The sequence below is a fragment of the Aotus nancymaae genome, unplaced genomic scaffold (assembly GCF_030222135.1).
Source record: "Aotus nancymaae isolate 86718 unplaced genomic scaffold, 86718_ANA_hifiasm-v0.15.2.pri h1tg000014l, whole genome shotgun sequence".
Lineage (NCBI taxonomy): Eukaryota > Metazoa > Chordata > Mammalia > Primates > Aotidae > Aotus > Aotus nancymaae.
In genome coordinates, this window is record NW_026988425.1 from 111,011,174 (window position 1) to 111,035,890 (window position 24,717).

At 39.5% G+C, this 24,717-nt stretch overlaps 1 protein-coding gene across 1 annotated transcript; it reads left to right on the top strand.

The window, feature by feature from the left end:
- The first annotated feature begins 3,951 nt into the window (after window positions 1–3,951).
- On the top strand, window positions 3,952–16,286 carry LOC105707662 (protein Lines homolog 1-like). The gene is given in 8 exon segments (XM_021674322.2): window positions 3,952–4,039; window positions 8,823–9,165; window positions 9,413–9,502; window positions 10,524–10,665; window positions 11,307–11,897; window positions 13,455–13,626; window positions 15,404–15,512; window positions 15,514–16,286. Coding segments are annotated over 7 exon segments (2,115 nt in total). The 5' UTR covers window positions 3,952–4,039; window positions 8,823–8,925; the 3' UTR covers window positions 16,285–16,286.
- The last annotated feature ends 8,431 nt before the right edge of the window (window positions 16,287–24,717 follow it).

Sequence of the window (24,717 nt, forward strand, 5' to 3'; positions counted from 1 at the left end):
CCTTTGTCTTTCATCTGTCAAAGTATAAGGTTATGCATACATGAGGCTGGCTACAAAATCCTTCACAAATAAAAGTGTACCCCATAAGTGCACACAACAGACCCCTTCTTCACTTCTGTTGTTCATAGAGGCATAAACAAAAAGTATTCAAAGACAAGAGTCTCATACTAGTAGAAGTCTTGATCTGTGATCTTGGGAAAAGCTGTTCACATCAAGGATGCCATATTATTCTAGGGAAAGACTTCCCTGGTGAGCTTTACCTTAAGGGTTCCATTGGGTGTACAGTTCCAAGAGTGTGGAGGGACCCTTCTCAGTTGTGAGATTATAAACCCAAAATTCAAGGTTCCAAAGTTTTGCTGCAATGTGGATGGCAAGGACAGTCTTTGTCTGATGTTCTCAGAAGAGTTAATCTTCAGGTTCTAGATTGTGAAGGGGTTGATTGTCCTCCATAAACCATAAAAAATTTTCTTTACCTGGTGAAAATACACTGCGGTTTGTCCTCTTGCATGGGAGAGCTTTTATACAATCAGAAAACATGCATTGAAAATAACAATTGAATGAAATCCCTTTATAAATTGTTTACATGGCCCATCAGGTGACCAAATGTACCTGAAGCTTTGATTGTTTTCCCAGGAATATGGGACCAAACAAACTATTTCAGTAATTTATAAGTGTTCACACCAATATATTTTATTTGGATCATTTTATCTTTTCCATGATGAGTTATGGAATGCAGAACTTTTAATAATAAAAGCTTTAAAGACTCAGAAAGGACTAGGTGGCCATCCTGGTTCTCTATGAGTCCGTGCTTAAATAACATTAGACTTATATCCTCTTGAATACCAGTTGTTTCTCCAAATTAGGTGCATACCACTGGTAACTGATGGGTTATCACAGGTAATTTGACTTAGATTGTGGAGTTCATTCAAATTATATATCTAAACAATTTCATTAACAGCTGGTTTAACATGAAAATCTGACAAAGTATTTTCTTGGTGTTCAATTCTTGTTCTACTTGGGTTAGCAGCTTTATACAAGGAAATTTGGTTATTCTGTGGTTTAACCCTTTAAACTAGGCAAAAATTTACATTCCCATGCTTTCTTATAGTCCTTTACCAAAAACATCTTCCACTGTTCTTACACACCTTGCATGTAAAACTGTTTCTTAAGTAGTCTTAATTACATGTTATGATGTTAACTCTTAGTGACTTTTACTTTTGGTGAAAACCTTGATAAGTTTGGGATTTTAATTATGTACTACGTGTGGAGGAGCCTAGAACCCAGACAAAAATGCAGATAAAGTCTGAATGTTTCCACTGTCTAACTCCATGTGTCCCAGGACTTACCTAGCTGTAAAACAGGCAAGTTGTACAGTTAAGAGTCATAGTGGCATTTATGAAGCATTTAGGAGGCTTAATCACCTTTAAATTATACATTTCTTGAATAAATTCTTACATGACTTACACAGACCATCCATGGCATGCTTAGGCTTTCTGTCTTGTCCTAAACATTCCTCTTTTAAACAACCAGTTACTTTACTTTAGGACAAGAATTTATCATACAAGATCCCTTCTTATATAAAATCTCTTTTACTTATAACCGTCTTTGAATAGCTAAAGGGCTTGGCTAATTTCACATGTCCCCAGGACTTATCTAGAATCTAATGCTCCAAAATGAACAATTTTTAAAAGTCAAAGAAGCAATGCTGGGCACGGTGGCTCACGCCTGTAATCTCAGCACTTTGGGAGGCCGAGGCGGGTGGATCACAAGGTCAAGAGATCGAGACCATCCTGGCCAACATGGTGAAACCCTGTCTCTCCTGAAAATACAAAAATTAGCTGGGCATTTGGCACATGCCTGTAGTCCCAGCTACTTGGGGGGCTAGGGCAGAAGAATCATTTGCACCCGGGAGGCGGAGGTTGCAGTGAGCCAAGACTGCGCCACCATGCTCCAGCCTGGGAACAGAGCAAGACTCTGTCTGAAAAAAAAAAAGGAAAAAAGTCAAAGAAGCAGTTTATGACCTTAAAGCACTTAGCAAATATAATAAATTTTAAAAATCTGACCAGCATAATTTAGACCAAATGTTTATATTTATGAAAATATTTTTATTTTACCAGTAACCTTTAAAACTGTCTTTATTTCCCAGATATTACTTAAGTCATAGGAACTAAATAGTAGGCATTACACTTCTTACTTTTCTGACAAAATATTTGATTTAAGGTTTTTTTATTATTAAACCAATTAATTAAAGCTCTTTCATATTATATACACAACACATATAAATACACAGATAGAAGATAAAAGATTCATTCCCTGAGCCACCATTGTGAAAAGAGAAAGTATAACCACAAGGTTATAAGGTCAAGCTCCCAAGGACATGATGGACCAATTCTCTAGGCCATCTTGAATAGTGGGCCTTTGGGGCCCTAGGCACACATTTTATCCTAAGGCACCCCTTTTTATGAGAGAACAATACAGAAAAACACAAAGCACACCAGATTCACTATAGCTTAAGACCAGTCTTAGAATTCCTGTTGTACTAATTAAAGCTTTATAGAGGAGTTAAACAGTGACATTTACCTTTCATTTAAATAGTTTGCACAAAGAGAGAGAGACCAGAGTCTGACTAGTAAGAAATTCTTGCCCTTTTGCCGGCATGCCAGGTTCTGGGTTCTTTCTCCCTGAGTGGCCCTAGTGACCCTGCTTGATGTATGCAAACAAACACATTCCCATGAATTAAGAATATTGACAAATAGTTTACAAGTTTTGGAGGAATTAGGCAGAGAGAGAAATGACTCAGATTCTGCTTACAAAAATATAATCAAGATACTTAAAGTATCAGGAAGCCTAAACTCCAAAATGTTAGTTTAAAGTTAAAAAGCTGGTGTGCTCCATTAATTCCTGCAGGCCCAGCAAAGGTAGCCTAGGAATTCCAGATAAATGGGACAAATGGTGGCTTTCTAGAAACACGTAAGAAACAAAATATCCACAGAACCAAATAAAAGCCTTCCACTTAGAAACTTAAAAAAAATTCATGGTTTTGAATATATGCATACACAAGCAAAGCCCAGAGGAGAATAAACAGCAAACAAATGAAAACTGGAAACAAAAAACAGGAAACCAACCCTAAATTTTCCTACTCAGTCTATCCTGGAGGCTACAATGTTACCCAAAAAACCCACATAATGAATATTTTATTACTAATACACAATTCCATTTCCTTAAGTTCACCAATGTCATTATACATCCTGTACAATCAAGAAATTCGCTCTCGGCACATAACCAATAAGTACTTCAGTGCCAGCACTATCCATGCAAAACAGTAAACATAGTGTGAAGCAATGTGAGCATGTATGTGAAATTGGCTCCACACTAAATCCGGCTTCAAGCTTAACTACATTTAAAGAAAGAATTGCCAAACTGCTAATGCATTTCTTTACAATATTTTATTTTAATCAAGAGTAAGAGCTTTAACTGAAAACATTAATTAGCCAAATGTCTCCAATTCTCTATCGAGTTTTAAATAATATTTTATCATCTAAAATTTTTCCACATCTTTCTCCCCGACTTACTGGTTCCTTATTAGGTTGTTTCATAAATAACCTTTTCACATCTGTAATCTGAACTAACTTTTAGATAACCTCTGAGTTACACAAAATTATTTGTGTTCTCACTAATAACATAAACTTTTTGGGCACATTTTGTTTACAGAATGATGTGTTAACTAGAATTCTTAGTAACCTAAAATTTTAACAAAACCCCAGAAAGCAAGAAATCCTGTGCCATCAGATGTGGGCATCCCATATCACAACCTTTCTTTATTGGAAACGACCCAGATATGAAATGAGCATCAGAAATAACTTTAAGCATTTAATTTACACAAAAAGTTTACCTAAAAATTTATCCCATTCACTGTGCTCAATTCTTTCAGCTTTAACAAGGGAGACGTGAGACGTCAATCAACATATGTAAAATGAACATTAGTTCAGTCCGGAAAAATGGGACAACTCCAAGCAGGGAGGAGGCTTCCTGGTCACAGGTAGGTGAGAGACAACAGAGGCATTCTCTCTAATCAGAGTTTCTGATTAGCCTTTCCAAAGGAGGCAACCAGATACGCATTTATCTCAGTGAGCAGAGGGTTGATGACTTTGAATAAAATGGGATGCAGATTTGCCCTAAACAGTTCCCAACTTGAATTTTCCCTTTAGCTTAGTGATTTTGGGGGCCCAAGTGATTTTGGGGGCCCAAGATATTTTCCTTTTGCAGAGTTCTCTCATTTGTCAAAAAAAAAAAAAAAAAAAGGCACGCAAACCAAGATCATTTGGGCTGGGTTTATAATTTTATAACCTTCTATGCCAAACACTGACATCTCAAAATATCTAGCAAAGACAAACATAAAACCAAACAAAAATGTATGCTGACAGTTCTGAAGGCATTTCTGTTTTTATTTTACCAATAATTTTAAGGCCAGCTTGTTTAGCAAAGTTATACTTAAGTCACGTGAACTTGAAGATTGCTTAGACTTACTTAATTTATGAGCACTCTTTTACTTATAAGCCAGTTTGGTAAACACAACATATAACAATAAATGTACATACAAATAAACACATCTAGACCTGTATACACACACATGAATGAAGATCCAGTAGCTTGGAACTCTAGCTATGACACAGCAATACAAGCTCACTGCTTTCACTTTGCTTGCTGCACTAGATAATCCAGTGATGGCTGTGAATCAAAATTGTGGGTAAAGCTGTTTCCATGGCAGTTTGATTTTTAAAGGCCAAACCTCCCCAGACTCCAAAGAACACTGTGGCCAAACAGCACCAAAGGAGAGCATCACACATTAACCAGGCCCCTGCTTAGAACAGCAGCACAAAAGCCTGGATACATGCAATGCCATCCCACTTTCCCATTCAGCAGTGAACTCCAGATTCCAAACAATATTGGGGCCAACCAGTATTGGAACTGCAAGAGAAAGCTGTAAAGAGAGTTTAGTACTAGACTTCGGAACCTCTGCCAAGGGCGTTCCCTTTGTAGGGTTAAGGTCCAGAAGATCCCCTGGGGTGTCCCCCTTTGGAGTCCAATCTTAGAATGTCAGACATCTCTGACCTTAGATGGGCATTGGTGCCACTTTGCATACTTTCCCTCCAGAGGTGATGGCTTACTATGAGCTTTCCTTTGCTACCTGTGTATAATCCCCAACTTTTAGCATCCATATAATTTGATAAGGCCCCACTTACCCATGTTTCTCGTTCTATGAGAAACATGCTATGAACTGTAATGACAGGAATTGGAGGCTGGGTGGGCTTCTTTTGTCCTTAGCCTAAGGGAAGGAAAGAATTTAGCGTAAGGAAAGGTTTAAGTCACCTGAAATGTGCACCACACGTAGGGATCAGGGACCATAACCGGGAAAGATAGAAAAGAGTGTTTCAGGGTGGCCCTGGCCAGAAGTCTGCAGTTGCCTCTGTGTTTAGCTGCTGACCACCAAAGGTCCTGAGTTGGAAAAGAAAAGAGAGACAGAGAGAGAGATGCCCTTTTATGGAACAGAAAGGAAAAGGTAAAAAATAAATCCCAAACTTTGGGCTTACCTCCTAGCCAGCTCACCACAATGTGTTACTGGTTGAAGGGTGTCCAGGTTCTTGACGTCTTCAACAAAGAATTGGATAAAATGCGCAAACAAAGCAAGGAGAGAATAAAGCAACAAAAGCAGAGATTTACTGAAAACAAAAGTACACTCCACAGGGTAGGACCGGGCCTGAGCATAGGGGCTCAAGACCCCTATTAAGGAATTTCCTGGGGTCTAAATGTCCTCTAGAGGTTTCCATTGGTTACTTGGTGTATGCCCTATGTAAGTAAAGCAGATGAAGTTAAGTTACAAAGTCATTTACTTAAAAATTGCTTAGACTTACCGGGTACACTGTAACTCAGTGTATGCCCTATGTAAATGGAGAGGATATTTCCTGTCATAGCTGAAGTGTTAACATTTGATTTAGTTCTAGAAGTTGGTGTGAATTGGTCTTATGTTCCCTGTCTCCAGACCCCATTCTCCTGCCTGAGAAGGGCAGGTCAGGTTCAGACAGCTTATGGAAAGCTGAACATACGGAGCTTCCAAGAGAGTAGCCTGCCCAGAGAAAGCATGGAAGCTCTGTGCTCCTTTCCCGATACCTCACCCCATCTATCTATTTACCAATATCCTTTGCAGTATCCTATATGATAAACTGGTAAACATATGTGTTTCCCTGATTTCTGTGAGCTGCTGTAACGTATTAATCAAATGCAAAGGGGAAGTTGAGGAAACTCCAGTTTAGAGCCAATTGATCAGAAGCACAGGTGAAGCACCCTGGGGCTTGCAGTTGGCATTAGAATTATGGCTCAGTCTTCAATCTGTGTGATCTGATGCTATCCCCAGGTAGACAACATAGAATTGAACTGGAGGATGCCCAGGTAGTGCTCTATGCAGGGTTGCTTTGCTTGCTGGGTGGCTGGTGGGGAGAAATCCTCACACATCTGATGTCAGCAGCACACCATAAGAGGACAGTGGAAGAAACTGAGTTTAATTCTTCCTCTCATAACCCCATAGCTTTTTTCCCCCTCTGTCTCTAAAGCCTCGTTTTGAATCTATATTTCTTAAAGTTTACAACCTTTTAATCTAATTTCTCACAGTAACTCTTAACAAAGAACCTAGGTCCCACCATGAGAGAAAACAGCCCATCTTCCCCCTGAAATATTTATTTACTGGCATTCACTTTGGCTGGTGTGCTAAAATGATTGAGCCATATGCAATTGTTCTTTTTGTGGGTTGAAACTGGGTCAAATAGCAATTCAGTCTCATTTTGGTAAAATGTAAGGGCTTAGTGACCCATAGGAATATTATTGGAAGTATTTTTATTGCTATAGCACTTAAATAAAAATCCATTTGTTGCTGAAATTTTTACTAAAAGAGTTGAGCATGTGATAGTAATTAAAACAAAATATTCTGTTGTAAAATGTCATTGGTTTCATTGAGAAGAAATGTTATTATAACTAAAATACAAAGTAAGTGCAATGGAATTAGACTTTGAGGTAGAACATAAAGACTAGTTTCTGATGTGCAACAGACAAGATGTATCAGGCAATTAAGGAGATTGTTTTATTCAGGCAGTTGCAATAGGGAGAATGTTTACTAATGGGAAACCTCTCAAAGAGGAAGAAGAAAAGGTAGGGAATAATAAAACAAGGGAGTGAGTGAGGAAGGGTGGAAGTAGGTCCTGTATGGGAATTGTAGACAGTGGGTTGGTCCTTTCTGGTTAACCCTTTCTTGGAATAAAAAAGGGTATGGTGGTTATCCCTCCTGGCCTTCCGAGAGCACAGGACGGAGATAAAGTACAGCACTGTCAGATGGGACAACATTACCAACATTTATGTTCATCAATCGTGGGATGCATACCACAGTTTGAAAGTGGGATTCAGGGAAAATGTATCAAAAGTTTCATTCATAACTTTGAAATCTATAGGTTTCTTACTGTTTATTTCTTCATGAAAGGACTAAAACAGGGCAGCTTTGTGTTGTGGCATAATGAACAACTGATAATCCTTAGACACTAAATCAGGGGAAGAAGCCAGCCATTAAAGACTAACACCAGGATAGTGGGCCATATTGTAGACGAAGACCTAGTATAAGTGGAAGTTTTCTGGAAGTTAAAGATGGGAAGGGTGTCTATAAATGGGTCCGGGCAGAGAAGTCTAATTTTATTAAAGGGTAGATTTCAAGAGCGCAAAATCACAACCCATATAAAATGACCACATATCAAAGATTTTATTTACCTTATTAGTCAGGGAACCAGGCACAACCTGTTTAAAGGAGCAGTAAGAAAACCACAAATCTACATGGGGTGAAGGAATGTTAAAATGAGTTTACAAATGGAAGCAAAACTGATTTTTTCCCACTGGGGAGAGGGTTGCCTCTTTACCAGACAGTTATTCACATATCTATGGACAAGAATTACTTGCCTTCCCATCTGTTATCTACAATTTAGAGGTGTGAAATAGCTCAAAGGCAATGAAAGGAGCAAAGCCCCCCTCCTCCCCAAGGTCAGATCATTCCCAGAGGCTCCAGCATTCCATTGTCATGATATTCAGCAATCTCTTTTGCTTATGCCAAAGTCCTAAGTTTTTTCTTTCCATGCTCCCTCTATAGTAGCTACTTGCTGCTTCTGATATTGATTCATTTTAAATTGGAATTTCATCAGCATCAGCAATAGTCATAATCTAGTTTGACCGTATGGCAGTCGATAACTTTAAAATTGTATATATAAATTGGAGGTGAAGGTTAATGGATTTGAATTAGCTCAGTGGTTCTCAGCTGGAGTGATTTTTTCCCCCAGGGGACATTTGACAATGTCTGCAGACATTTTTTGATTGTCAAAATCTGGCGAGTCAGGTGGGACGTGCTTTGGGCATCTAGAAGGTAGAGGTCAGGAATGCTGCCAGACATCTTAGAATGCGCAAAGCAGCTCCCCACTACAAAGTTAGCTGTCTCCAGATATTAATAATGCCAAGGTTAAGAAACCCTGATAGCCATTGAAAACTGTTATAGGAAAATTCAAGTTTGTCCTGCGTTAAAATTAAACATAATTTTATGCTCTTAAATATATATGGAAAGCATACATTTCATTGTTACAGTCTTGAAATAATGTTCCTGTTACAATTTTCCATTCTAGAAATTAAGCAGTCAGCATTCCCTTTAACTTAAGAGACTTAGTGATTAAGTGGAAACAGTTGCTTTCTCTTGTGATAAATGTATAGCACTTAGAATTCTTAAATCACTTTTCCTATTTTAGGTTTCACTGAAGAAACATCTTAGAGATTTATCGCACTTCTGAGATTCAATATTTACAACTTGGAGTTGTCAGCCTTCTTGTAAGATACATTTTGGAAGTCAAAATGAAAGTTTTCTGTGAAGTTTTAGAACAGTTATACAAGAAAGTAATTCTTGGAGCCACACCTGAAAATGACAGCCACGATTACATCTTTTATCTCAACCCAGCAGTTTCAGATCAAGATTGCTCTACAGCCACCTCCTTAGGACAGGCAAACACTGGTATCCAGGGCCGGCATCAGCCCATCTCTGTCGGTTTGGCTCCCATTGCTGTAGCACCCGTGTGTTTGGAGAGCAGCTCTCAGGTGAGCAGTTCCCGAGAAGTAATGCTCCTTCAGTTGACAGTGATCAGAGTGATGACGACTCAAATATTGTCTGTCAAAACTGATCTCCATGGAAAGGAGAAATACAGAGATATCATTAAAATTCTCTTAGAATCAGCTGAAGTCGATTCTAAATTAGTAAGCCATTAATTTTTTTAAAGATCTAGATCATTAAAATAAAAATTCTAACATTCAGCAGTAATGGTTAATTGTATTTGTCTTCCTGTAGATCTGTATGTTCCAAAATTCAGATAAATTGTTATCTCACATGGCTACACAGTGCCTTGCATTGCTTCTATATTTCCAATTGAGAGAAAAGGTAAGATAAGTCATCAAAGTATGTTATTATTTCTCTTTCTTAATTTTTTTTAATTTAAATTTTTTGTGGCGACTAGGTCTCACTGTGTTGACCAATCTGGTCTCAGACTCCTGGGCTCAAGCAATCCTCCTGCCTCAGCCTCCCAAAGTGCTGGGATTACAGGCAAGAGCCATGGCACCCAACCTACTTCTCTTATAGTTTCTTTTTTTCTCTTTTTGAGATGAAGTCTCCCTCTGTTGCCCAGGCTAGAGTGCAATGGCATGATCTTGGCTCATCACAGCCTCCGCCTCCTGGGTTCAAGCGATTCTCCTGCCTCAGCCTCTCAAGTAGCTGGGACTACAGGTGTGCGCTGCTGTGTCCGGTTAGTTTTTGTATTTTTAATAGAGATGGGGTTTCACTGTGTGGCCAGGCTGATCTCAAACTCCTGACCTAATGATCCCCCCACCTTGGCTTCCCAAAGTGCTGGGATTGCAGGCATGAGCCACCGCACCTGGCCTCTCTTATATAGTTTCTTTAAAATTCTATTTGACATTTGATTTTATTCTTAAAATATTTGTATTAATAAGACATTTGCTCACATATGTAAAACCATAATGCCGCAGCATAATGAAAAACAATATAAACAAATTCAGAGTCAAGTTTTTTTCTTATCTCTGAATTAGTTAATAAACAAATGAACCATCTACTGACTTTTCAACTAGAATCTCTTGCTTTTTTCAATAACTGTTTTTCTGAATAGAAAAAGTGATGTTACAGTAGAAAATTTGGAAAATAAAGTATAAAGAACAAAATAAAAAATTCACCACTTAGAGATAACACTGCTAGCATTTTTATATTTCATTTCTATTTTATTTCTATGGCATACTCAATTTTTTTACTTAAATAATAGGATATTTCTGTTTCTTCTGTTTGCCACATATCTTACTTCTTTTGGGCAAATGAGTGAACAGTGTGGTATACAGTTATATTGTGTAAAGAAAATACTGTATTTTTACTACCTTCTTTATTTTCTCACTTGTAGATAACCTTAAGTAATTCCTGGATTGCTTTTTGCCACAAAAATCTTTCTGAATACTCTGAGAGTAATAAAGCAATATACTGCCTCTGGACTCTTACGGGAGTAATAAAAGAAATCTTTAAAGATTCATGTTCACAAAAAACAGGTATGGTTTACGTGGCCCTATAAACAATCGTCATCTTTCTCCTGGGAGCACTGTGTTTATAATGAGGAATGAAACTTATACTTTAGAACATCTGATCTGTCTTAAAGTATGAAAAACTCAATCTCTTCTCATATATTTTGATTGAGGATAATTTTTTTTTTTTTTTTTTTTTTTTTTGAGACAAGTCTTGCTTTGTTGCTTAGGCTGGAGTCCAATGGCACAATCTCAGCTCACTGTAACCTCTGCCTCTCGGGTTCAAGTGATTCTTCTGCCCAAGCCTCCTGGGTAGCTGGGATTACAGACACCCGCCACCAAACCCAGCTAATTTCTGTATTTTTAATAGAGACAGGTTTTGCCATGTTGGCCAGGCTGCTCTCAAACTCCTGACCTCAAGTCATCCACCCGCATCGCTCTCCCAAAGTGCTGGGATTACAGGCATGAGCCACCACGCCTAGCCATAAAATGAATTTTAACTGTGGTTATTAGCCATTAATCTGTGTCACCTCATGTGTTAATGTTAGAGGTAAACATTCCAAATCTATTTTTCCATCTTATAAAGTGATATTTGTAAAAACTAAATTGTAAAATTGTTTGAACGAAACTGTTTTCCCTGTTTATAATTCCTATTTTTATAATTGCAGAAATTCTAAAGCAGTTCCTGACTCATTTCAACACGATTTTTGAAGCGTTTTACAAGTCCTTATTCTCTCAGCATTTTGAAAACTGCCAGGATACGTCTAAAATAGTAAACATCCTGATGTGTTTCCTGGAGTTGCTTGAGCTTCTCATAGCCTCCAGAATCTACCTGAACTTACATTTCACTTCCCAGAGGATTTTATTTTGGAAGCCAGCTTGCATGCTAGAAGTTATTACCTGGCCTATCCAGGCTTTTGTCAAGAGAAAGTTCATTATATTCCTCAAAAAGTGCCTTCTCTGTAAAGTGGATGAAGACCTCTATAGTGGATCTGTGCCTGCCTTAATGCCACCAGACCATCAGGTAGCAGTGGACATGCTGGCATTAGCTAATGCTGTTTTGCAAGCTGTGAATTCAGGGTTGTTGAAGACACTGTCTGTTCATGGAAAACATTCCTTTTTTGGAGGTGATGAAGTTCAACCTGGATGTGAACCTATCTTTGGTCCAGATCATGTGATCCTTAGAGCAGCAAGCTTAGTTATAATGAAATCCTTAGAAATCAAGTTTCAAAATTGTTCTTCAGCAAGTGAAATGAAAGGTAATTCTCCGAACTCCTTTTGTATGCAGTGTGTAATTATTTACTGTATAAGTGCAGTAATTCATAATTATCAAATCTCAGGACTAGTACAAATTCCACTAATTTAAGCTGTGTGTTATCCTATCTATAACTTACTACATTTTCCAAAAAAAAAAGAGAACTGGATTTACCTTTAAGAAACATGTCAGCTTTTTGTGGCCACAAGGAATTTGTAGAGCATAAGGAATGATTTAGGTTTAAAAAAGAGTTGCTGATGAGTCTTCTCAAAGTAAGTGATGGAAATCAATTCATATTCAAATAGTTATAGTATTTTATTTATATTCTTTTTTTTAATCTAAAGTACAGGTGCATGACCATGGGCCACTGCAGCCCTGACCCCCCTGGGCCCAGGCTATTCGTCCCGTCGTAGCCTGGGAGGCCCCAGCCTGGGAGGTCAAGGCTAAAGTGAGCCACGATCCATAGCACACCTGCACTCCAGCTCTGGTGCAACAGATGGAGATCTGTCAGAGAGATTAAAGAAAAATGTGTTCACTTCCACTTATATATTTATTGTAATTATTGTTTGTCATTTCTTTGTTGTTATTATGTTTACTGTTTGTTTATTTTGAGACAGGGTCTTATTCTGTCGCCCAGGCTCACTGCAGCCTCAACATGTTGAGCTCAAGCGATCCTCCTGCCTCCGTTTCCCCACCCCATTTATATTAATCCTTCATACAATTAGTATTTCTACTGACATAGATTTTTGAAAATTAGATACTGAACTGAAGGTAATATATGAGAAATTACATTGACGAAGAAATTGTTACATATATAATTTCCACGGTAGTAACTCAGGAGTTCAAAGTCTTCCATTTCACTTGAGGTAAATGAATAGTAAATGTCTCTAAACAAGCAGCATACAGATTCAGTGAAAAGTCTGTTGTGAGCAATGATATCGTTGAATTGCTTTTGATATAATTTAGCTTTTAATAACTACACATTACTTATAATTCTGTGCAGTTATAATTTGTAACACTAGATGGCACCTGCTATATAATTCAGTTTTAAATTATAGTTAAAACTCCCTAAAATGTTGTTTATTTTTGTGCTTAATAGTAGTACTTCTATGCTCTAAACAAACAAACAATATATTTTTCTGTTATTTTGAAGACAAAACTATTTTTGGTTGGTTGCATTCTTGCCTCTAGTAACAGATAACTCTGGCATCTGATGAAGTGATCTCTGTTGTCTGCTCATTTATTTATCTGTTTTTAGCAAGAAACCACATAACTTTTATTTCTAAGAGACAGTTATTTGGCAGTTGTTGCAAATAGTTGATCTAGCTGTACATTTTACAAATATGCACTCTGGAATGAGTGACTTTTCTTTCCCTGAGCCTCAGTGTCCTCATTTGCCAAAGAGAAATGATTCCTAACTGATTCCTGATGACTTTTTGAAAGTGAATTAGGATAATTGCATCTTAAAGTACTTTAGACGCTGTGAGTTTATATATAGGCAAGGTATTATTAATGTGTTCATAAACTATTGCCTATACTTTGAAATTTGCATTTTTTAAAGTTGACTTACAGAGGTTCATGTCTGAGTTACTGACCTTCTTAAAGCCTCACCTTCAGCCCTCTCTGCAATTACACAATCCATGCAAATGGCTGTCTAGGGTTTTCATAGAACAAGACGATGACATGCTGGAGGCTGCCAAGGCATCACTGGGCATCTACTTAACACTGACCAGGTTAGTGTATTTTAGAATAATTATTGAACCACCTGCAAGTCAGGAAAACAGAAGACATTTCTGAGAATGTGTCGGGCATGTTTACTTTGCATCATTTGGGGGAAAACATCCTGTGGTTTCCTCATAAGTTCTGGTTCCTTTCTTTAACCCTGACTTACATGAAAAGGAGATTACATTTGCATCACTATGAAAACTTGGCTGACTGGGCAGATCTCAGGTAGTATAACTAGATTGGGACCTGAAAGCATGGCTTCTGATTTAGTCTCCAGTAAGTCAGTACACTTCTCTGAATCTTGATTGTTGATATAAGACCTCTTTTCACCCCTAAGACTTACTTTTCTGTATTAAGCTTCAGTAGCCTTTGTAAAGGTGAATACAAACTTAGAAATAGTCAAAGGAGCTGTTCTGAATTTTCATTTTAATATTCAGTCAAATTTGGGCTGATATCTTCTTGAGGCAAATGGCTGAAATTGGTTAAGTTCATGTACTGATGATTTATACTGATTGTTTCTGCTTTATTAAAATAGCTGTACTTGGGATAATATCTTCTTGTGGCAAATAGCTATAACTGGTTATGAAGCTAATAACTGATGACCTTTCCCAGTGTTTCAGCTTCTGCTTTATTAAAACCCTAAAATATTTGCTTTATTTCCATTTCTTTCTTGGCCTGGGAGAAAGGGATTTCTTGCTAATGATCTGTGGTGCAGCGTTGTGCTGCCAGTACTTACTTGTATTATGACACTGCTGGCAGTGGCTGCTTTTAGACTCTAAGCATTTGGGGCCAATTTTCAAAAGGTTCTAATCAAGAACACAAAATTCCTGCATGTGATTTGAATTAGGTTCAAAACAGTCAAATACAAATTCAGTCTGAAAATGCACATTTCTGTAAGAGTTTATCTTAATTGTACTCAAAGTTAGCTTCTTACTTCTCAGGAAGTGGAAACCCCTGAATTAAACTTAGTTTGTATGTGAGTTTCCCACTTTCTTAACTCCAGTCCAGTGTGTCCAGAGAGGCATGTGCTTACAACATAGATACTTTTTTCACATGTAGCTGTATTTGTTAAGATTTTTTTTTTGGTTGTAAATTATAGAAACCAACTCAAACTAATTTAAGCAAAAACCAGAATTTATTGGCTCATAACTAGGAATTCTAAAGGGTCAAGTTGGAGTCAGGTATTAACTATATGTACAGGGACTCTAACCATGTCATCAGTTACTTCCCTTTTTCTCTGTCTCACAGCTTTGAATTCATTCTCAGGCATGGCAACCAGCAGTTTAAGGCTTCCCTCAGCCTTGTGGTTATAATCGTCTACAGCTCCAGCAGAAGTCCCAGGGGCAATCTGATTAGCCCACTTGGGTCACAGAGCCTTGTCAGAACCAGTCACTGTGGCCAGGAGCATGGAGTACTCTGATTGGTCAGTCTGGGTCACATGCCCACCCTTGCTGAGGTGGGTAAGGAAGGAGGTTTAGAAATTATCTTACCACATGAAATTGGTTACCTGTAAGAATGAGGAATTCTGATGTCAAGAGAAAGGATGACAGAGAACTTTTATTGGGCGACAAAAGCTAGAACTGCCAAAGTCAGTCGATTTTGCTTTACTGAGTCAGATTTATTTAGAGCTTATGGAGAAAGGAGTGGGTTTTGAAATTTTTTCTTTTAATGCATAGATTTAAAAGTAATCTAATAGGTTAATTTGTGGTATATGAATTATATCTGTTAAAACTGTTTATTTTTGTAAAGTCATTAATCTGGATGCTCCATTATCTTCATTTTCAGAGGATGCGAAGCCACTGAAAGCTTGACCCGAGGAAAGGAAGTGTGGACCCATCACACACGTGAAAATGGCTATCATCCTCACTGTATTTTCCTATTCTTCTTAGGAAATAATAGGATTTGATTCTACAGTTATTCTTGACTTTTTGATTTCATCAGAAACCTGTTTTCTTGAATATTTCCTTAGATATTTAAAATTACTACAAAAGGACTGGGATAATTTTTTCATCATTTGCAATAACTTTGATGCAGCTGAATCTAAATATGACACAAGTACTTGTGACTGTGTCCCCTCACTTGTCCAAGACCAAAGCACCAACCAAACAATACCCCATCGTTTGACTGCTCCTCATAGTCACACAGAGGTGTGTGCTTGCCACTGTCAGGCTTCTGATGCTCCCTCTGAACCACTGAGAGCTGTGACGTCCAAAGGGAATCACCCCATGTATGCTCCTAGTCTGTCTTCCCCCAGGGCTTCTCAAAGTCTAGTAGATTATGACAGCTCTGATGATTCTAAAGTGGAGTCCACGGACCAGTGTCTAGCTACCAGTAAACAGACATCTTTACACCAACAAGGAACTAAGGAGATTCAGGATGCAGCTGTGACAAGCAGGGATGAAAAAGAATTTAGCCTTGAGCCTCCATCAAGGCCTTTGGTTGTGAAAGAATTTGATACTGCCTTCTCCTTTGATTGTGAAGTAGCCCCAAATGATGTCATCTCTGCAGTGGGAATATTTTACAGAACTGTTAAATGCTTCAAAGAACTACAAGATGCCATCTGCCATTTGCAAAAGAAAAATCTTTTCCCATATAATCCAACTGCACTTTTGAAGTTGTTAAAATACATAGAGGTGATAAGTAATAAAACTATGAACACTTTGTAAAACATTGGCATTTTATTTTCAGGAATTGTTTTTCCTTAATATAAATTGTGTCTCAATGAGATAATAGTATGAAACAATCACCACAAAAGGGTTTTCTTTTCTTTTTTCTTTTTTTTTTTTTTTTGAGATGGAGTCTCCCTCTGTCACCCAGTCTGGAGTGCAGTGGCACGATCTTGGCTCACTGCAACCTCTGCCTCCTGGGTTCAAGCAATTCTCCTCCCTCAGCCTCCAGAGTAGCTGGAATTACAGGTGCCCACCACCACATCCAGCTAGTTTTTGCATTTTAGTAGAAATGGGGCTTCATCATGTTCCAGGCTGATCTCGAACACCTGACCTCAAGTGATTCACTCGCCTCAGCCTCCCAAAGTGCTGGGATTACAGGCATGAGCCACTGTGCCCGGCTGGATTTTCTAAACAAGTTCCTACTTTTTGCCTTATTGTAAGCAACCTAGTGAATGAAAAAGAGACATCAAATTACAAGTCCCCTATATAGCTGTATACTGTTGGAGATTTATGCCAGTTCAAACTGACAGAAAATCGGGTGGTTATTATATTTGTTAACTAGGGCTTCTGTAACAACCTGCCACATGTGCTGTGGCTTCAGAGACACCTGAAATTACTCTCATGGTTCTGGAGGCCAGAATCCAAACTCAGGGTGCAGCAGGGCCATGCTCTCAGGGTCTAGAGAAGAATTCCTCCCTGCTGCTTTCTGGCTTCTGGCAGCAGCCAGCCATCCCTGGTGTCTCTTGTCTTGTATCAGTGTCACTCCAGTTCCTGCCTCATACGGCATTTGCCTGTGTCTGTCGTTTCCCTCCTACAAAGACATTAGTCATTGGATAGGACCCACCCTCATCCAGTATGATCTCAACCTGATTACAGCGGCAAAGACCCTAATTCCAGATAAGGCCACTTTCATGTGTTCTTGGTGGACTTGAATCCAGGAGGAACACAAAACAAATATAGTTAGTATTTCCCTCCAGGATATTTACCCAGAAAGGATATATTAAAAATGTAAAACCTTAGCAGTTTATTTGAGAAGTGCTTATACTGTATGAATATGATTCTTTCTAAAAAATTTTAGTTACATAATTTTCCATTTAAATTTGTGACATGGACTACTGGCAAGATGGCCAAATAGAAACAGCTGCTGTCTGCAGCTCCCAGTGAGATTGACACAGAAGGTGGGTGATTTCTGCATTTCCAACTGAGGTGCCCAGTTCATCTCATTCGGACTGGTCAGACAGTGGGTGCAGCCCAGAGGGTGAGCCAAAGTAGGGTGGGGCATTGCCTCACTGGGAAAGGACAAGGGGTTGGGGAGCTCCCTCTCCTAGCCAAGGGAAGGCATGAGAGGCTGTACTAGCAAAAACAGTGCATTCTGGCCCAGATACTGCACTTTCCCCACGGTCTTCACAACCGGCAGGCCAGCAGATTTCCTCCAGTGCCTATGCCACCAGGGCCCTGGGTTTCAAGCATAAAACTGGGTGGCCATTTTGGCAGACACTCAACTCATAGCAGGAGCTTTTTTCTGTTTTTGTTTTTTTTTTTTTTTTTTTTTTAATACCCCAGTGGCACTTGGAATGCTAGCAAGACAGAACTGTTCAATCCCCTGGAAAGGGGGCTGAAGCCAGGGAGCCAAGTGGTCTTCCTTAATGGGTCCCATCCCCACAGAGCCCAGCAAGCTAAGATCCGCTGGCTTGAAATTCTCACTGCCAGCACAGCAATCTGAGATCCACCTGGGATGCTTGAGCTTGGTGGGTGGAGGAGCATCTGCCATGGCTGAGGATTGAACAGGCAGTTGTACCCTCACAGTGTAAATAAAACTGCCTGGAAGTTTGAACTAGTTGGAGCCTACTGCAGCTCAGAAAGCCTTCTGCAGTCAGACTCCCTCTCTAGAGTTCTCCTCTCTGGGCTGGGTATCTCTGAAAGAAAGGCAGCAGCCCCAGATGGGCTTATAGATAAAACTCCCATCTCTCTGGGACAGAGCACCTGTGGTAAGGGGCGGCTGTGGGTGCAGCTTCAGCAGACTTAAACATTCCTTCCTGCTAGCTCTGAAGAGAGCAGCAGATGTCCCAGCACAGTGCTCGAGCTTTGCTAAAGGACAGACTGCCTCCTCAAGTGGGTCCCTGACCCTTGTCCCTCCTGACTGGGAGACACCTCCCAGGAGGGATCAACAGACACCTCGTACAGGAGAGGTCCGATTGACATCTGGTGGGTGCTTCTCTGGGACAAAGGTTTCCAGAGGAAGGAACTGGTAGCAGTCTTTGATGTTCTGCAACCTCTGCTGGTGATAACCAAGCAAACAGGGTCTGGAGTGGACCTCCAGCAAACTCCAGCAGACCTGCGGCAGAGGGGCACGACTGTTAGAAGGAAAGTAACAAACAGAAAGGAATAGCGTCAACATCAACAAAAAAGACATCCACACAAAAACCCCATCCAAAGGTCACCAGCGTCAAAGACCAAAGATAAATCCATGAAGATGAGGAAAATCCAGCACAAAAAAGGCTGAAAATTCCAAAAACCAAAACACTTCTCCTCCAAAGGATCACAATTTCTCGCCAGCAAGGGAACAAAACTGGATGGAGAATGAACTTGATGAATTGACATAAGTAAGCTTCAGAAAGTGGGTAATAGCAAACTCCTCCGACCTAATGAAGCATATTCTAACTCAGTGCAAGGAAGCTAAGAACCTTGAATGAAGGTTAAAGGAATTGCTAACTAGAATAACCAGTTTAGAGAAGAACATAAATGACCTGATGGAGCTGAAAAACACAGTGTGAGAACTTTGTGAAGCATACACAAGTATCAATAGCTGAATCAATCAAGTGGAAGAAAGGATATCAGAGATTGAAGATCAACTTAATGAAATAAAGCATGAAGACAAGATGAGGGAAAAAAGAATGAAAAGGACAAACAAATCCTCCAAGAAATATGGGACTATGTGAAAAGACCAACTCTATGTTTGATTGATGTACCTGAAAGTGACAGAAAGAAACCAAGGTGGGAAACACTCTTCAGGATATTATCCACGAAAACTTCCCCAACCTAGAAAGACAGGCCAGCATTCAAATTCAGGAAATACAGAGAACACCACAAAGAGACTCCTCAAGAAGACCAACCCCAAGACACATAATGGTCAGATTCACTAAGGTTGAAATCAAGGAAAAAATGTTAAGGGCAACCAGAGAGAGAGGTTGGGTTACCCACAAAGGGAACCCCATCAGACTAACACTGGATCTCTCGGCAGAAACCCTACAGTCCAGAAGAGAGTGGGGGCCAATATTCAACACTCTTAAAAAAAGAATTTTCAACCTAGAATGTCATATCCAGCAAAACTAAGCTTCACAAAGTGAAGGAGAAATAAAGTCCTTTACAGACAAACAAATGCTGAGAGATTTTGTCACCACCGGGCCTGCCTTACAAGAGCTCCTGAGGGAAGCACTAAACATGGAAAGGAACAAACAGTACCAGCCACTGCAAAAACATACCAAATTGTAAAGACCATCGATGCTATGAAGAAACTGTATCAACTAACAGGCAAAATAATCAGCTAGCAGCATAATGTCAGGATCAAATTCACACATAACAATATTAACCTTAAATGTAAATGGGCTAAATGCCCCAATTAAAAGACACAGACTGACAAATTGGATAAAGAGTCAATACCCATTGGTGTGCTGTATTCAGGAGACCTATCTTGTGCAAAGACACATGTAGACTCAAAGGGATGGAGGAATATTTACCAAGCAAATGGAAAGCAAATAAATAAATAAAAAGCAGAGGTTGAAATCCTAGTCTCTGATAAAAACAGACTTAAACCAACAAAGACCAAAAAAAGACAAAGAAGGGCATTACATAATGGTAAAGGGATCAATGCAACAACAGCTAACTATCCTAAATATATATGCACCCAATACAGGAGCACCCAGGTTCATAAAGCAAATTCTTAGAGACATACAAAGAGACTTAGATTCCCACACAATAATAGTGGGAGACTTTAACACCCTACTGTCAATATTAGATCAAGGAGACAGAAAATTAACAAGGATATCCAGGACTTGAACTCAGCCCTGGACCAAGCAGGAGTAATACACATTCACATACTTGCATGTATGTGAATGTATGTAAGACTATAAGGAAGTCATAGTAGTGGCTGCCTTGGGAGACAGGTCTGAAGTAGAAGACAAATTCTCATCTTTTTGTACTATTTTTAGCTGGATACATCCAGCACTGCATTAGGATATTTCAGTCAATGGAAGACCACATACTACAGTGGTCCTGTAAGACTATCATGCCATTATTTTTACTGTAACTGTCCTATGCTTAGATACACCCATACTTATTGTGTTACAGTTGCCTGCAGCATTCAGTACGATAACATGCTGTGTCCAGGTTCGTAGCCTAGGAGCAATAGGCTATACCATACAGCCCAGGTGTGTAGTAGGCTATGCCAGCTAGGTTTGTTGAGTATACTCTGTGACATACGTGACATCACAAGACAACAAAATTGTCTTACAACTCATTTCTCAGAACATGTCCCTGTCAAATGACACATGACTACTTGTTTTTTAATGGAAATAACTAGGAAAAGAAAAAAAAATGACTGTTGTTCCTAAGGGTAAACAAATGTTGACTGCATTATAACTCATGCCTATGCAGATGTGGTTTTGACCTGTGTTTCTCTATAAGGTTAGGAAGGAACTGGCAGCCCCTCATTACATGTAAAATGAGGAAAAAGCAATCATAGAGGTATGCTAAGTTGGTATTTCAGAATCTCTACACGTATAACTAACTTGAGTGTAAGTCAATTGATCACACACTCACTAAGCCTTGCTCTTGCTAAAGGTGCCCCTTGGCTGTGTGATCACTACCTTTGGCCTTTCTGAGCATCTAAGTGCTATTCTCAGAGTTAGGTCATAAAGGAACACAAAACCGTTGATGTATGTCTGCACAGTGAGTTCCCAATGTACAACACAAGAGCAGTCTGTAACCTCGCCCCTTCCATACAAAAGCATATGGAAATACAAGTGAGCACACAGTGCCGTGCACCTAACTTACTTGTTTTAAAGCAGAAAAGATACAGAAAAGTGCACTGTAAGTATACAGCATGTTGAATTATCAGAAACAGCACACCTGTGGAGCCAGTTCCCAGATCAAGAAATAGCATGAGGCACCCAGAACTCCCCCTTGAATCCCCTCCCTGTCACTGTCCACCCCGAAGCTACCTGTATCCTGAACTGAGACAACAGAGATGATCTTTGCCTGGTTTCTTCTTTCTTTTATATAAATGGAGTCATAGATTATGTATTCTTTTGTTCAACATCATTTGGGAGTGTGTACTGGTTTATTTTTAAAATGTCAAGTACCCACATTTTAGCTATTATTAGTAAGAAAATACTTTGACTCCTCATAACTCTCTGACACACCCAGTATGCTAGCACAGTGAGGTTGACAAACACTGGTCAAACATTAAAGCGTATGCTAAACAGGTTATGCAGGGCCTTGTGCAACTGGCCCTAATCTGCTTCTCCAGACTGGTTTTCTCCCCATCCACTGTTCCTTGCACAACTCTCGGCCCTTGCATATTCATTCTTCAAGCCTCATCTTCAGTGTTAGATCTGTGCAGCCTTCCCTCGTCTGCTCTGCACCATTTAATTTTGCGTGCTCCATTCTCTGCACTTTGGTCTTTCCTCAATTGTAGCATTTGTCACATTATATTTGAACCATAAGTCAACAGTCTTTCCATTTACTAAGCTCTTTTTACATCATCATATCATAGGCACAGCACAAATGTTGAATAAATGAGAAGTGATCCTTCTCCAGGGATTTGATAATCTACTGAAGGAGACAGAAAATTATAATCATTATCTTTACCTTGTACTTCCTCCTTGCCAGCTACTGTTTTAAGTGCTTTTCTAATCGTTTTAACACTGTTAGAAGGTGGGTCCCATTATGATTCCTGTTTTGCAGACATGGAGATTAAGTAGCTTGCCCAAGATCACCCAGCCAGTAGTGGCAGAGCTAAGGTAATGGATTCAGGTAGTTGGGTTCTAACCTCTTCTCAGACTCCCTCCATAATTTATTCCCTGCCTTCAAGACAGAAGATCTTGGATGTACACTATTAAAACTAAAATTGTTGCAGCTTTGGATATGTGTGGTGGGTAGTATAAGTTACACTATAAAATTATATTGGAATCAGGTCGTCCAAGACCTAGGGTGCTGTGCTAAGAAGTGTTGACTTTTCTGTAGGCAGTGGAGAGCTGATGATATTTTTCAGTAAATGACTGCTTTCGTGTTTGAAGAAAGCAACTTTAGTGGCAATATAATGGCTAGATGGAGATGCACAAAGATTGGGAAGAGTCTATTGCAGAAATTCCACTGAAGGCAAGGGCAATGGGAATGGGATCCTGACCTGGCTGAATGCTCACATCACTTTCTCTGCCTTCAGACACCCACTAACAACAATAAAGAGGTCAAATCACAAGCAACAAGACACACAAGGACAAAATGGAAAAGGAGAAAATAATTTTGGAAGCTCAAAGATAGGTAGGTTGAAAACTTGTAACCAACAAGTAGGTTCAGCTTGCCTGCTGCCCAGACAGAGCCAATTTATCAAGACAGGGGAATTTCAATAGAGAAAGAGTAATTCATGCAGAGCCAGCTGTGGGGGAGATTAGAGTTTTATTATTACTCAAATAGGTCTTTCTGAGCATTCAAGGATGAGAGTTTTTAAGGATAATTTGGTGGGTGAGGGATGTGAGTCAAGAGTGCTGATTGGTTGAGTCAGAGATGAAATCAGGGAATTGAAGCTCTCTTCTTGTGCTGAGTCACTTCCTGGGTGGGGAACACAAGATCAGATGAGCCAGTTTATTGATCTGGGTGGTGCCAGCTGATCCATCAACTGCAGGGTCTGCAAAATATCTCAATTGCTGACTTAGGAGCAGTTTAGGGAGGGTCAAAATCTTGTAGCCTCCAGTTGCCTGACTCCTAAACCATAATTTCTAATCTTGTGACTAATTTGTTAGTCATGCAAAGGCAATCTAGTCCCCAGGCAAGAAGGGGATTTGCCTATTATATTTGTTTTAAACTATAAGTACCTCCCTAAGTTAGTTCACCCTACACCCAGAGATGAACAAGGACAGCTTGGAGGTTAGAAGCAAGATGGAGTTGGCTGGGTCAGATCTCTTTCACTGTCTCAGTTACAATTTTGCAATGGCGGGTTCAAATTGACTTAGCTGACTCAGGAACATTAAATCCCTATCTGGAATGGGGAAAACTGAGAAAGCCTGACTTGTGAGATAGATTCCTCTGGTGGCTCAGGAGCTTGTAGTCTTGAGTACTACACTGTGCCACGGGGTGGTGTGTGGAAAAGCTATTCAGGAAACAATTACTTACAGATCCTCTGTCTCATTCCAAGTAGTTAGCCACTGTTCTCTGCCCTGCCACCTAGCAGATTAGAAGTTTATTCCTAGAGAGAGTGAAACAGAGGGTCTTTGGACTGGGAAACACCAGACACAGCTGGAGATAGGAATAACACACTGAAAATGGGATTAATTAAACATTTACATACTAAATATAACCACCATTCTCCCCAGGCTTCTCCCCAACTCTACTGCCAGCTAACTCTAGGTAAGAGGCTAGAAGAGACTTTTCTGGGGAATTTAACAAACCCAAGAAGAAGGATCTAAAGACACTGATATTGGGGTTCCCCAAAGAAGTTACTCAGCCAAATCACCCTACTATGAAGCCCGCAGTGGCAAATATCTCCATGTACATAGAGCTAAGTGCCTCACTCTTACATATGAGTGAAGCCAAGGAACATCAGGAATTAGGAGAAAGCCTCTAACCCAAAAGGCAGAGGTCAAAACAAACATGAAACAGATTAAACAAAGAGGAAGTTAATTTAGCAATACCCTCAAAGAGATTTTAAAGGATACTACATAAAAATACTCAGTGACGGGCTGACACCTGTAATTTCAGCACTTTGGGAAGCCAAGGCAAGAGGATCACTTGAGCCCAGGAGTTTAAGACCAGCCCGAGCAACATCTCAAGACTCCATCTCTGTAAAAATAAAAATAAAAAGTTTTAAGTAACTGGGTATAGTAGTCCCAGCTACTTGGGAGTCTTGGCAGAAGGATGGTTTGAATCCAGGAGTTCAAGGTTACAGTGAACTCCAGCCTGGGTGACAGAGCAAGACCCTGTTTCAAAAAAGAAAAATATGCAGTGGGGACAAAATGCCTTTTATAAATTAATAATGTGATAGCAAAAATGAAAAACTGAATAGAAATGTAGTAAAAATAAGTTGAGGGAATCTAGATCTTATGGCAACATGACAAATCAGAAAACAGGAGAGAGAGAGAGACAACACAATGTGAGAACCAGTCACCAAGTTCCAATAATTGAATAATAGAAGTACCAGAAAGAGAGAAAAGGACT